Source organism: Mauremys mutica, chromosome 18 (assembly GCF_020497125.1).
Source record: "Mauremys mutica isolate MM-2020 ecotype Southern chromosome 18, ASM2049712v1, whole genome shotgun sequence".
Lineage (NCBI taxonomy): Eukaryota > Metazoa > Chordata > Testudines > Geoemydidae > Mauremys > Mauremys mutica.
The window spans coordinates 17,867,047-17,881,440 of record NC_059089.1 but is presented as its reverse complement, the minus strand read 5'-3'; the positions used below and the strand labels follow the sequence as shown (position 1 = coordinate 17,881,440).

The 14,394-nt window shown below is 41.7% G+C and overlaps 1 protein-coding gene across 8 annotated transcripts in view; it reads left to right on the top strand.

Annotated features, from left to right (window-relative positions):
- FNBP1 (formin binding protein 1) overlaps positions 1-14,394 on the top strand; it is a 146,318-nt gene that overhangs the window by 77,995 nt on the left and 53,929 nt on the right. For all 8 annotated transcript variants that reach the window (XM_044992963.1, XM_044992966.1, XM_044992967.1 and 5 more), the window contains exons 5-6: positions 2,447-2,509; positions 3,243-3,347. In XM_044992963.1, the coding sequence (XP_044848898.1) occupies positions 2,447-2,509; positions 3,243-3,347 (168 nt within the window). The remainder of the gene's footprint in view (positions 1-2,446; positions 2,510-3,242; positions 3,348-14,394) is intronic.

Here is a 14,394-nt window from a genome sequence, read left to right as displayed (position 1 = left end):
ATCCGCAAAAAGAACAGGAGTACTTGTGGCACCTTAGAGACTAACAAATTTATTTCAGCATAAGCTTTCGTGGGCTACAGCTCACTTCGGAAATCAGTGTTGTTTGCAGCCTCAGTGTGAGTGAGATAATATTCCTCATGTCTTTTTGTCAGAGATATATTGCTCAGAATGAAAATGAAAAGGAACTAGAGTTAAATTGCAGTTCTTTCTTAAGTAGAGTTCAGGAGAACAGGCCTATGAAATTAAGTTAAAAATAGGAGCATTTCAAAGTCCATATTGGGGAGAAAACTGTATCTTGCCTCAGCAGCAGCCTGAGGAGTTAAAGGAAGCATCAGAGGGTGAGTTAGAGTGAATCTGATTCTAGGTGAGGAACTTTAAATCCGTTTGGAGGAGTTGTTTTTTTTCTCGAGCAGGGAATTTACAGTGACATGTTTTTGTAACGTCAAACTGCGGTGAGTGTATTTTCCACAGAACTGAAATGTGGTGGATAAAGGTCAGACTAGCACAAGTACTATCAGAGTTAATGGAAAAGGATGTGTTCTTCAGAGCTGTAGCATTGCCAGGTTTTCAGCTGCATTGCCTTTTATGGCTTGGCTGCTCCACATTCAAGTGTTCTCTATAGGTGGGACTGTGACAGTCTGACTTGGACATTGTTACATAATTAAAAGTATTATTGACCTTTTTTCCCTCTCTACTAATAAAATTCGAGGTTAAAGATAAATGCTGTCCAGCACTGCTTTGTTTAGCTGCAGATGAGCACCCAGGGCAAAGGAGAGATTTGGGATTATACGTTGTGGTATTTAGAATCCTCAGACTGGTCTTTATTCTTTCCCTCACCTGAAAGTTAACATGAGTTTGTGGCAATTAGATGCTATTAGGTGTTCAGTGAGAGTGATGATAAAGGTCTTTGGGGTCTTATTTTAAACCCCATATGGGAAATGGCCAGCTTGTTTGGTGGCATCAGAAAGGCACAAAGGAAGTGCCATATTGAATCAAGCCAGTGATCAGTATAATCCAGTATCCTGTCTCTCAGACAGTGGCCAGGACAAACTGCTTCAGAAGAAGGTGCAGGAAACCCTGTACTGGCCACTTGTGGATTAATCTGTTTAGAGGGGAAGTTTCTTCCTAACCCCGTCAATTAGTGGCTGGCTCTGACAGTGAAGCATGAGGTTTTATCCTTTCTAACGTAACTGTGTGTGTTGTCATTTTGCATAAATTAGGTATAAGGCCTGACCCTGCATGGTGCTGAGCACCCACAACTTTCACTGAAGCTCATGTTGGGAAATGCTAAGCACCTGCCAGGATCAGGCCTGTTCTCGCTGAGATTTCCTTGTAAAATTGTGTCTGACTTTTAATTAATGTAAAATCTTAATTCCCATATGGAAATAATGATGCAACGTAAAGGCATGTCTGTGCCTGTTAGTGGATTATTGTTGGATTATATTTTTGTCAAGGGCTATTACAGGAGGCAGTGTGTGATAGTGGTTGAGCAGAGGACTGCAAATCAGGATTCTTGTATTCTATTTACAGCTGTGCCACTGAGTCAGTGTGTGTTTCTGAGCAAGCCACTTAGCTTCCATGTGCTTCACTTTCCTCATGTGTAAAAAGAGGATATGCCCATCTTTGTTAAGCACATTAGAGCAGTCTATAAGTGCTAAGAGCTGTTGTTTAAAATTGACTCTAAGGAGAATTTCAAGCAAGCATCTCTTAATAAGACTATAGTATGATATGAAGAATACAACTGTACACTCTACTATTCTTGTAAGGAGATTAATCTGTTTTTAACAAGGCATGTTGCTTAATAGGTTGCTTAATAAACATTTCACATGTCAAAATTTCTATGGCAGCTTAATGTAAACAAGAAAATATATGAAAAATAAGGTTTCTGCAGGAATCCAAAGTAATTGACGCATCTCAAAACAGAATAGAAGAGGACAGATGGTCCCACAGATGTAAGCCTGTAACAGGGGGGGAAAAAGAATATGCTCATATTGTATGTGAATGAAAATCAGTTAATGAAGGGCCAGTATCAATGCTAGAATGTGCCAATCAAGGAGGATGATTCTGTATCATGAAGATGGCTGGGCAAGTGTCACATGGAGAAAAAATTTAATTCAGAGACAGTGTTCAGTTGGTATTTTAAACAGATCTTGTTCAGATGGGAGTAGTGTGGGGATGGTTGCATGGGAAACCAATAATTAAGGGTTACCGTGAACAACGGGAGGTGGAATTGCTAAAGGGATTAATTATACCTTGTCTACGAAACCTCTTTAATTGTTGCCGATGTAAATCTGTGGCCTGCTGAGACATAAAATAGCTATCGTACACCTGTATGGCTTGGTAGAGTCCCAGAATAGATGCAAGACTTTTTTGTTTTTCTATATCTCCTCTAATTTAATTGTTTGTTGATTCTTTTGTGTTTAATATTTTGGCTTTTTTTCAACAGCACTTTCATGATGGCAGAAAGGCACAACAATACATTGAAACTTTCTGGAAACAGCTTGAAGCAGTAAGTAGAAACATCTTCAGAAGTGATGTCTGACACTGTCTTCATAGGGGTGTTTCTAAACGTTGTGTTTAAAAAGAGATCATGATATGGTTTGAGTAGAGCATCTGAAACCCAAAGAGCATGATTTGAAAACTTGTCTCTAAAGGATACTGAAAGGTATAAAATAGTGCCATTTAAGTGCCATCCATATATCAGAATCTGGACCTCAGTAATAGATGTGACACAATGAGGGAAGGTGAGACACTGTCAGGAGGGGACTGTGTAAGAAAAGTTGAGTGTTACCCATGGATACTGAGCTTATGCATGTGCACACCTTAGTCGTTCAGTCATATGTGCACACACACAAAATAACAAAGATAGGATTGGCTCCTTTATTGTGGCCTTCACAGAAGCGAGGGATTTAAATGCAGAGAGGTTAGTGATTTGGCAGATCAGAGCAAGAAGGTGTTCCATGTGTAGGGGGAATATGGAAAGAGGCTCAGAGACTAATGGGACATCAAGACTGGCTTTACCATCAGAGCCAATCTGTCTGAAGATCAGAGCAAAGATTTTCTTTCCAATAACTTTGACGCTTTTGAAGCTTAGCGTGGAAATGTATGCAGATGTAAATGAGCTGTTCTCAAAAATTCTTGACAGTGATTACAGAAAATGAAGTTAGCAGGTGTTGCTTGCTAGGCTGAATTTCAAATCATGTTTCTCTCCGGTATCTGATGGGCTCATTTTTCCCTTTCAGAGTAAAAGGCGGTTTGAACGTGATTGCAAGGAAGCCGATAGAGCACAGCAGTATTTTGAGAAAATGGATGCTGACATCAACGTTACGAAAGCAGATGTTGAAAAGGTAAGCCAGATGGCAAGGCACTCCATTTGGAAATACATATGTTAGAATGGTCGCTCCTTCAGTCCCACTGATAACACACGTCCTCCAGAATTGATCATCTTAACAGTGTTGTTGTAGCCGTGTTGGTCCCAGGATGTTAGAGAAACAAGGTTCGAAAGCTTGTCTTGCTCACCAACAGACGTTGGTTCAATAAGGATATTGCATGGCCCACTTGTCATCTTAACTGTGTCTGACCATAGCTTGGCCTAAACAAGGGATTCTCTGTAGTGGGACACCTCCGTTTGCCCAGAAAAGTGAGGGCTCCGTTCTCAGCAGGTGTAATGGGCATAGCTCCATTAAAGTCAATGGGGTTAACTCAGTTTATATTGGATGAGGATCTTGCCCCAACTCAAAATCAGTCCTCACTGGCTAACAGCCCAGGATCTGGGCTCCACTCAGAAACTCAGAACTCCCAGTCAGCAGCGTAGCTCACCTGGGCTTCCACCTCTAGGACAACTAGATAGGGAAATATTTGGACTTCACTATTATTAAATATTGATATTGCATCAGCAAAGCCACGAATGGCAATCCCATTGTGATAGGTATGCTAAGAACACATGCAAAAGCACAAGCCCTACCCTGAAAATTGACATGCACTATTGGTGAAGGTGATACTTTGTGTGCTAATCTTAGCTGCCCATCAAAAGTAATCTAACCCATAGAGGCTGAGTGTTGAGGATTTCCCAATGGCAAGTGCATGTGCAAACTCTGCTAGTGCTTGGGACTGAAAGCACAGAACTGCAAGCATCAAAGGGGCAGGGTCTAGAATATTTTTCAGGTCACCTAAATGATTTGTTCAAATAACCATGGACTTCCCCCTTTTTAAAATAGAAATAATCAGCAGAATGGCTCTTAAAGCACAGTATTAAGAGCCAAATTCTGTGCCTTACTCTGCACATGGGCCCATTGAAATCCACAATTAAAGGCCCAATTCTGCTATCCTTTCTATCACCAAGAGCAAGGGTGGCAGAATCAGAGTCCAAGGACAACTGGTGCCGACGACAATCACATGTTGACTGTTGCTGTGTGATCCAGGTAGAACACGACTCCCTGCTGATAGTAGCAGAGATGTCCTAACATCCCACTGGTTACAGTGAAGTGTTCGTGCATGCCTGCATCCCAGCAAAGACAGGGTGGTTTATTCATGAACACACAGACTTGCTCTATAGCAGAAAAGGTTTTCATATTGTAAAGTACCCTTATAGGTCTTGCTTGGCACCGATGGCATGTACAGTACCTTAATTAGACTTGACACTGGTTAGCACCACTTCATCCAGATAGATGCCTCATAGTATGTATTATTTTGGGGGGGCTTTTTCTGGTTTATTAGTGCCATCAAATGTAGGGAATTCTTTCTTCATTTCTTTTTAGATGCATCAATGATCTTAATGCACTAAAGATGTTTAATACATGATTTTCTAATGCAGTTATCCATATTTCCTCCCTTGCTTGCTTAATGAGAAGCATTGTGGAACTATATCAGCCACATGCATGCTCTAAAATATCTTTTGTTGTTGTTGTCAATGTACTAAGATAGGGCCTGATCCTTCAACCCTCTCCCATATTAGAGGCAATGGATGTCTTATGTGAGTAGGGGTTGTAGAATTGGGCTAATATTTAGGGCCAACCCTGTCTGTAACATCAGGGTTATCATCCCATAGAGTACATTATAATGCATTTAGTCTAAAGCCCACATAAAATTTGGAATCCAGTGTGGTATGCCAATGATCAGCAACATGCTGCTGGATCACAGTTGGTGTCAAGTTGTAACATTATTTGTGGCTTTTGCGTGTTGGCCCCTGTTCAGCAAAGCACTTAAATAGATGCTTAACTTTAAATGTATATCAGGGTTTTGCAATCAGGGCCTGAAACATGAAGTCGTCCCTTAGCCAAGTTCAGAATTGCACATGCAGGAGGATATAGTATGTTTATACATCTAGTTCAGTGATGCTGCTGTAATTTAAGAAAGCTACATGGAGGAAGATGACTTATCTAAATCACTTCCATTCTTGATGGAGCTGTAAATCTGTTTGGAAGATGCAGAAGTATGAGATTTTATTTTATTTTTTAGATTGCTAAAATTAGTAAGGGCAATTTTGTCTTGCATGGCACAATTTGGTCCATGTGGGCCAAAAATAACCAGCATTTTGAAGCAAGCCAATATGTAGTTGATATAAAACCTAATGTCCTGGCTTCCAGAGGTGGAGGGCATCCATAGAAGTCAGCACCTCTGGAAAATCAGGCCACAAATGGTGTATTGTCACTGTACTCTTAGCAGAGAAAAGGTTTTTGTCACCTCCCGCATGAAGTTAAAACTGTAGTGTTAGAGGCATGTTTTCTGCTCTAGCCCTCGAGCAATTAAATCTGTGTGTTTACTGGGGATTTCTTAAAGTCGTTAAATTTCAGGTGAGTATTGATTTATACCAAAGAGTTACATATACAGTGCAGTTTTTGGACATTGGGAAGTCTGCTGCATGCCACTCCCAATTAATTTCATTCACTAATATTTCACTGAAATCAATGGGATGTTAGAACAGCCCTGGCATTTCAGCATTATGGAAGTTAGGAAACAGGTAGATACCATCCGGTCTCCATATGTTAGGAGCACAACAAAATGTACAATAAGCCCAGAAAATTTCCCCAAAGCATTCTGGCATATCAAAGGAGAAAAGACCCCTGTGATTTTATCATTTGCCCAGCTATTAATTGTAAATTCACCATGCAGATTTAATCCCTTATCACTTCTCTGGATTTGTCACGGTATTTTTCAGGTGACTGTATATCCTAGCACGTCAAAAATGCAATGCTTCATGTACATTCTGTGCTAGAAAGAGATTATCTCTGCTTTATTAAAAATAAATCCTAGAATTCATTTTCTAGTTATAAAATTAGGATCGCGCGCGCGCTCTCTCTCTCTTCCCCCCCACCCCGCCCAAGATTTTGTGCAAGGCTGAGATTGAGCCCAGACATGACCTTGTTATCTAAGCATGGGGTTAGGAAACAGTTACTCCTGCGTTCTAATCCCAGCTCTAACCCTTATTTCCTCTCTGTGACCATAACTAAGTCACATATCAATGATGCATAAGCTAATGTTATGCAATTTCTGGAAGGCAGACTTTATTTTCCTCCCCTGTAAAATGAAGAGGGAAATGGGGGAGAAAGGAGGGAGAGGTTTGCCCTGTAGAATTTGGCCACCATCTTATCACGTTTTGTAAATTAAACTTATTGCAAAAGGAGGCAGAGTGCAATAAATAGATGTATTTTTAAAGAAAGGCAGGATCTATTGCTAGGGGTGGCAGTGAGTGTCCACTGCTCCCTGCAGAAAGCATCCGTGAAGTCCCCGGTTATGCTCTCAGCAGCATGGTAGATGTAGAAAGAAGGGGTTATCAAAACGAATTGAATGTGCAATAATATTGCTAAACAGAGAGGACAGTGTTTTCTAAGTGCATGTGTTAAACTGGATTCATCCATGTCATGCTGTGAATAATGGCCTTTCTTTGCTTCACCCTGCCCATGTGACTGGGTCTGCCCTTACGTAACTCCTTAGTGCAAAATAGGATATTGTTTAACCAAGAATTGCAGTTGGGGGTAGCTTTAGCTAACTTGTGGTAGAGAGAGACAAAAACTGTTCAGTCTCAAGTGATGCAATATGATGATTTTCTGTCCTTTTATTATGGTGTCTCTAATTTCGCTTGCCTCTCATAACTTGGCTGCCACAGTTTCACTCCCAAAAACTTTCTGGCCAGGAAAGCAGACAATCTGGCTTCATTTGGTTCCAGTGCTGTTCAGTCTGCTGGCTGAAAAAGGTGCTCCCAAGCAACGTGATTAGTTGCCCTCATTTCTGGGGCTCGAGATAAACACCTCTGCTGCGTTAGCCTGTACCTGCTAACATGAGGAGACAGTACGGGCTATTTTTGCATCAGCCTTCGCAGAGAAATGGAATTAAAATTCTGCAGTGCATCACAATTACATTTGCAAGTTGTTGTTGTTGTTTGTTGTTTTTTTAAGCTGTGATTCACTGATGCACCCTGTGATTTGAGAACAAGAGGAGGCTATGGAAAGCTCTGCCTCTCTGATCAGCCCCCACCTCTTAATCCTTAGATAACCAGCTTTGACAAATGCAGCAGGAAATCCTGCAGTAGGGTGGCTAGTGATCAACACCTAAAAGGACTCTGCAAACCTTATTTGGGGGTGGGGTAGGATGATGGTGGAACTAGAGCATGACTTTTAGATAGGCTCTTCCTAGAGCTGCGATCAGAGCTTGCAGCTGATGTTAGACCCGCTAATGAACAGCCCTCAAGTGGCTGCTTTGCTTCAGTTGTGTTTAAAGTCAGACTTCTCGGGAACTAAAGGAAGGGCAAGAAGCAGGATCAATTGACTGCAAAGTGTAAATGTTAGATCAGACTGTGCCCAATATGCCTTGGTCCCCTTTGGAGGTAGTGCTGAGATGCACCATTCCAATGTGTTAGCCTTTTTATTAAGGTGTGGAGAGTTTGTACCTTACAACTAAATTATTTTTATTTAAACACTACATCATACAGCTATGAGAGATTCTGTAAGAGACACAGTCCGTTCTGTCCCCTGCAGTCCAGACCCCCACCTTTCTAAAAGAAGGATGACTGTAGGTCTCTGAAACCACATCCTTCTACAACAATGATAGCTACTCAATGCACCCAAGAGGAGCTCTGGGAAGCATTGTGCCTCAGAGAGGCTCAAGTGGTTGCCAATGCACAAGGGAAGCATCCTCACTGTGCCACTTAAGGGGGGAAGCATCCGCTGGCCTCTGCATCAGGGCAGCTCTGCCAGCTGGTGCAGGGGTCAGGTGGCAGGGTGAGAGCTTTATTCATTTCCTGCCCCTGTTTTGTTGGCAGTAGCAGGGACTGCTCCCTGTGGTCAGGAGCTGCAGTTGTGGACAGCTTCTGCACATGGAAACAAAGTGTGGGTTAGGCTCCTTGCATTTACCTCCCCTTCTGCATTCACAATCAGGCTTTAAATTATAAACATTAGCTGTGTGCAGACACAGTATTTAGGTGTAAACTCTCACTTGCAGTTTGGCATAAAGTGTCTCTCTCCTGTGAAAGGTTTTGCCAGTTCAGCTCTTTGGTTTAGTGAGCTCAGGTTATGAAACTTAAACTTTGCAGTAAGTCCTGTTATAGGGACCTGGTTTGGAAGTCCTCAGAATGGACTAACATGATGCTGTTAACACTGAGAAAGACTTGTAGGTGACACTGTGGGTTGCAGCTGAGTGTTGATGCCAATGGGATGTGGGAGTTTGCTGTAGTTCTCTTTCAAAAACCACCATGTAGTTATTTAATTTTTTGACCATTTGGGGAAATGAGTCGTCACATGAGCAGTCCAGCCAGCGTACATATAAGGAATCACTCTGTTGTTTGTTCCTTTACTTTAGTACTGTAATCACTAACAAGCTGACATCTTTATGGGATGGTGTGGTACCCAGCGGTGCCTTTGCCGATTTTTTGTACAATAAAAAAGTCTGCCTCCTTTTCTTAAGGGTCTGTTTTTATATGTAACATTTTATAGCATCACTTTTTAAAGAGGAAGTGCTTAGGGCCCAGTTGCATAAGGTGCTGAGCACTCTTGCCTCTCACTGACTTGCATGGCAGCTGAGGGCAATCAGCACTTTGCAGAAGGTGCTCAGCACCTGGCAGAATCAGGTTCATGGTAGGGAGGCAGGAAAACCACATAGTCACATCTTAGACAGTGATCAATTCGTCATAAGCTAATGTTCACTGTCAGCTTCTAACAGGACAAACTGGAGCTTGTTTGTGAGCTGTCAGCACCGTGGTCCTCAATCCAGAGATGACAGAAATGCTATTCGACAGTTCATATTGTGCAGGAAAGTCAACTTTTTTTATGACGATTTGAGGGGAAGGGTCAGAGTCTTATAATGGAAACTCAACTTTAACCTTCAGGAGTGGTTCCTGACTCCCCACAATTAGCTCTGGGTTTTTTTAAATAGTGCATCTTCCGTAAATCTTCAGCCCACATCCGGAAAGGTTTTGTTTGCATTAGGGCTTTATTCACATCCTGTGCTCTGCTGATGTGTCTTTCTTTCTGTGCTGTGGGGTTTTCCTTTGCATTTGCCTCTATAGATGCTTCCTGCAGGTGCTCGAGCTTGTTATATGTCTGCTCCTGGGTTGCATTGAATCCCACTGAAAGTGCAACATGCTTCTACCATCTCCTGCCCTCGAGACGTGCCTGCCTCCCGCCAGTCCCAGTGTTAAATAAAAACCTACAACTGATCTAATGTTATAGCCTTAACCCTGTAGTGACTGAGTGCCTCACAGACATTGAGGAGTTGATCCTCAAAACAGCATGTGAAGTAGAGAAGTACTATCCTTATTTCACTGAGGCACAGAGAGAGTAAGAACCTGATCCAAAGCTCACTGAAGTCAATGGGAGCACTTCCATTGACCTCAGTGGATTTCAGATCAGGCCCTATGTGACTTCCCAAGTCACTCATGGTAGAACTGGAAATAGAATTCAGATCTCCTGAGTCCCAGTCCAGTGCCTTATCCACACAACCATCCTTTTCCACCTTTGGTGGATAGGGGCATAAATCCTCCCAACCACCACCACCTCCTCAGGCCCACTGCCCCAATACACACAAATATGTACGTGTCATTATATGCCCTTACCCCAACATTTTTATTCAGTAATAAATGGGGTTGATTGCAAATAACCAAGGGAAATAAGATATTTCAGAGTGATTTAATGTCAGCCTACAAGGATAAAAACACACACAACAATTTAAATCATTATATTATTTTGTTTTCTAGTCAATAAAAGTAATTACAATAAAATGCTGTCAGTAGGGTCTGAAATTTGCATCCCCCCTGCTCCCTCCAGATGGTCTTAGGCTCTTTTGATTGTGTTAAAACTGACAACATTATTTCTCCTTGTAGGAGGAGTGTCCATTATTGTTGCATCAAATAGTCATGAGCTGGATCAGTGTATCACTGGCAGAGTCTCATTACACGTAGATCTGGAAAGGCTGCCAGTTAGAGGGATTCCTGGGAGAAGCAGCTCTTCTTGCCTTTGCAAATGGAGGCGGACCAGCAGTGTTAGCTGCTCTCTCAGCCTGTGGGCTGGTGCCCTTTTCATTAAGAATTTATAAATTGTTGTTATCTTGTACATGCTGAGCTGCTTTTACAGAAGACCTGAGGGACCTGGAGAGACCTCTGATCTGTGTTTAAAGCTTCCCTTCATTTGTCATTTTACAGGGCACATTGCCTGAACAGTAGTCAAGTCATAACAAAGTGAGATAAGATGTATACCAACTAAAAAAAACCCTCGCAAACAAGCCTCAGAGGAAACTTATCCAGAGCCGCAGGTGAATAGCAGTAATGCGCATCTCACCCTTTGTATTAAATAATCCCAAACCCCTAGCTTCCTTCCCACCCTCTGCCACTTTGTCTGCTGTGAATTTATAACAGTACATCAATAATGCAAACAAAATATGCAGTCTGGTTGAAATTCACCCCTGCGCAGCCCAGACACACAGCCTATGTACCACTGAAGTGCTTATGTGGGAGGTAAGTGGTGCATAGGACTTGTGCTTGCCCTCTGCACAAGCTGAAGTGCACCTGCGGTGAATAAGCAGCTGCTTTTGTCTTGCTTTAAACATAAAGCTGGACTAAACTCTGCAATCCTTACTCCCTTGTTACTCAGGCAAAATTCCCATGGACTTCATTGGGATTTTGCCCTGGTAATGTCTGCATGAGGTCTGTGGGATTAAGCCTAATGTGAATTGCTCAGTTTATACCAACACATCTTCTTTCTAAGTGCTTCCTTCCCAACGGGCAGAGCTGTACATGAAAGCATTGATTCTTTCCAGGGAGTCATTTGCATGTTCTCTAACAGTGAGTCCTATGTACAGTTTATTTACCTTAGTGACATTCTTGTGATTCTTAACAGCTGCTTTTCCACTTTGACTCATAAGTTATGAATTTTGCTTTCTGGTCAACTAAGGGTTAATGGCTACAGTGTCTCTAGATATGTACAGGAAGTAGGGTGACCAGATAGCAAGTGTGAAAAATCAGGACAGGGGTCGGGGGCAATAGGCACCTATATAAGAAAAAGCCCCAAATATTGGGACTGTCCCTATAAAATTGGGACATCTGGTCACTCTAACAGGAAGAAGCAGCTGCATTTCATAAATACTCTCATGTACTGTGTACAGATTTTGTGTTGCTCTTCTAAGAGACGAGCAAGTAATGGAAACATCAGATGCTTTTGGATGTTAGGTCAGCAAATCCATTTGGCCTCATCTCCTTTCTGTTAGCTATAAAAATGCATCCTTCTTAGAAGTTTCCTCACTTTATATTACAAAGTACAGGACTGGGGGAAAATATGTAAACTACAAACTACTGAATTAGTAAAGATCAAATATGGGGCAAAAAACTCATTAGGGATGTAATAATAAGGCATGGACTATTATACAATGTGAGACTAATTAACTTCGTGTCAGATGCTTGGGACCATCTTACTTCATTTTTATTGGGCTCCTAGGTGCTATGTCAATACAAATAATAATTCTTACTCAGTTGCACTTCAAGTGAATTCAGTGGGTATTTTGCCTGAATAAGGACTAAGTAAAAGTGGGGTCAAGGGCTCAGAAATTTGCACATTGTTTGTAAGCTAGCCTATGAATCAACATTTTGCAGTCAATAATTTTTAGCTATAAATATAAAATAATGCAAGGTTAACAATTCAAAATAGCAATTTCCTTACTGCCATTGGTCCTGCCTTGTGGTTGTATGTTGTCTGTAAAATTCTTCTTAGAGTAAGATGGACCAGAAATGTGCCTAGTACTCCAGATATGATCTAATTCATCCCTCGGTGCTGGAATAACTTCCATTGTTTATATTATATACTTCTATTTATGTAGCCCAGAATTTAGTTTGCTTATTTTACTGCAGCTAACCAGAGCACCACATATGGGGGGACGGATAGCTCAGTGGTCTGAGCATTGGCCTGCTAAACTCAGGGTTGTGAGCTCAATCCTTGAGGGGGCCATTTACGGATTTGGGGATTGGTCCTGCTTTGAGCAGGGAGTTGGACTAGATGACCTCCTGAGGTCTCTTCCAACCCTAATAATCTATGATTCTGTTATCTGAGTTTTATCAGCCACAGTTCCAAAGCTTCCTCTTCCTCGTTGTTTGCAAGCATTTGAACACCTGTTTCTATTGCAATAAATTGGACCTGCAAATAGGTGTTATAATTATGCAGTGGTTCTCCAGATTATTTATGCTGCGTGCCACTTCATATGCGCCTGGATTGACTTCTCTTCCGACATCCCAGCTGTCCCTGTGTTTCACTCTGCAGACCACCGGAAATGTTTCTGCAGACTATTATGCTCCATAAGCAGAGGCTTGAGAACCACTGTTGTAGGGAGATGGACTTCTGGTTTCAAGGTGTGATTGATTCAGTAAGGCTTCCGAGCGGTATGGATGAAGCTTGGTACTCTTTGTGGTGATTGCGGTTATTTTTTATTTGTTGTTTTACTGTAGCACTGACAGGCTCCAAACAATATCAGAGTCCTGTTGGGCTAAGAGCTGTACAGACCCTTAGTGAGAGACAGTCCCTGCCCTGCAGAGTTTACAGTCTAAATGGACAAGACAGACAAAACATGGGAGAAAGGAAGTATCGTTATCCCCATTTTACAGGTGGGGAATAGAAGCATTGAGAGATTTGCCAAAGGTTGCACAAGGGAATCTGTGGCAGAGCTAGGAACTGAAACCAGATCTCCCAAGTCCCAGAACAGTGCCTTAACCACAAGTCCATCCTTTCTCTGGTTGTCAGGCTTACCTGCCCAACTGGTAGGCGGTAGGTAGTCCCAGGACTAACTGGGCTTGTACATGTCTGGCATGTGTATGAACATGAATTTTTGTTTGCAGTGTAGATGGGACCAGAACCGTTAAAAAACTGGGGTTGGGATTTGTATTACAGCTTTGTAATGCTGGTGGTTCTTTCTGAACTCTATAAATCAGATCTGTCTTACTCATTAGAGCCTTATTTGGTATTTTATTGTTCTAATATTTCTCTCATTAGTGTGTGTTCAGATAAGCTGGCAGAACTACATGCAGTGCTAACGCACTAGATAACATTTGCTAGGGTTTGATAATGAAGCTCCCTATCAGCTGTTTGCTTGTCTGTATTTGGCTACATTCCGCCAAGGGTTTTCAGGGATTCACAGCTTGTTAGATTTCTTCCTTCTAATGATTGAAAGTAACAATCTGTTTTCCTTTTACTTTTCCCAAGGAAATCAAATATTGAAAACCTTGAAAACCTATTTCCTGTTTACTCAATGAGATGGTGAAAATGCTCATGGCATAATAGTTAATAATAGGACCTGATCCTTCCAGCACGGAAGTCAAAGGGTGAAACCCTGGCCCCACTGAAGTCAATGGCAAAATGCCCACTATCTTTAATGAGGTCAGGATTTCACCAGCTGAGTCTAATCATATGAGTCAAGTTACTTGTTCTTTGTATAGCGCTTAAGAACGATGGGGTCTTTGGCCATGACTTGGGCTTCTAGGTGCAACAGTAATACAAATAATTAATAATAATAATACTCGTGTGTTTGCAGGATTGGTCCCGTAAATTAAAAAAAAGGAATAAATAACAATGGGATAATAATACACTACTTAAAAATAATTTGTAATTATTATGACATAGGACCTGATTATGAAACCCATACTCACTCAGTCGCACTTACTGGATAGTTTTAGCAAGGGACTTAAATGCATGCTTAATTTTAGGGTTGTGAGTAGTCCCATTGGCTTAGAGATGTGCTCAAGCACCTTGTTGAGTTGAGACTGAAGTCAATAGGACTATTTGTCCATAAACTGCACCGTTAAAAATGGATTATAGTCTTGTAAACTCTACTGATGATACTGCTACCAGGAGCAGTCCCATTGCACTCCCTGGTAATGAATACTTGCAGTTATAAGCAGTGACTCATGGTTCGTGTTGCAGCATCAGG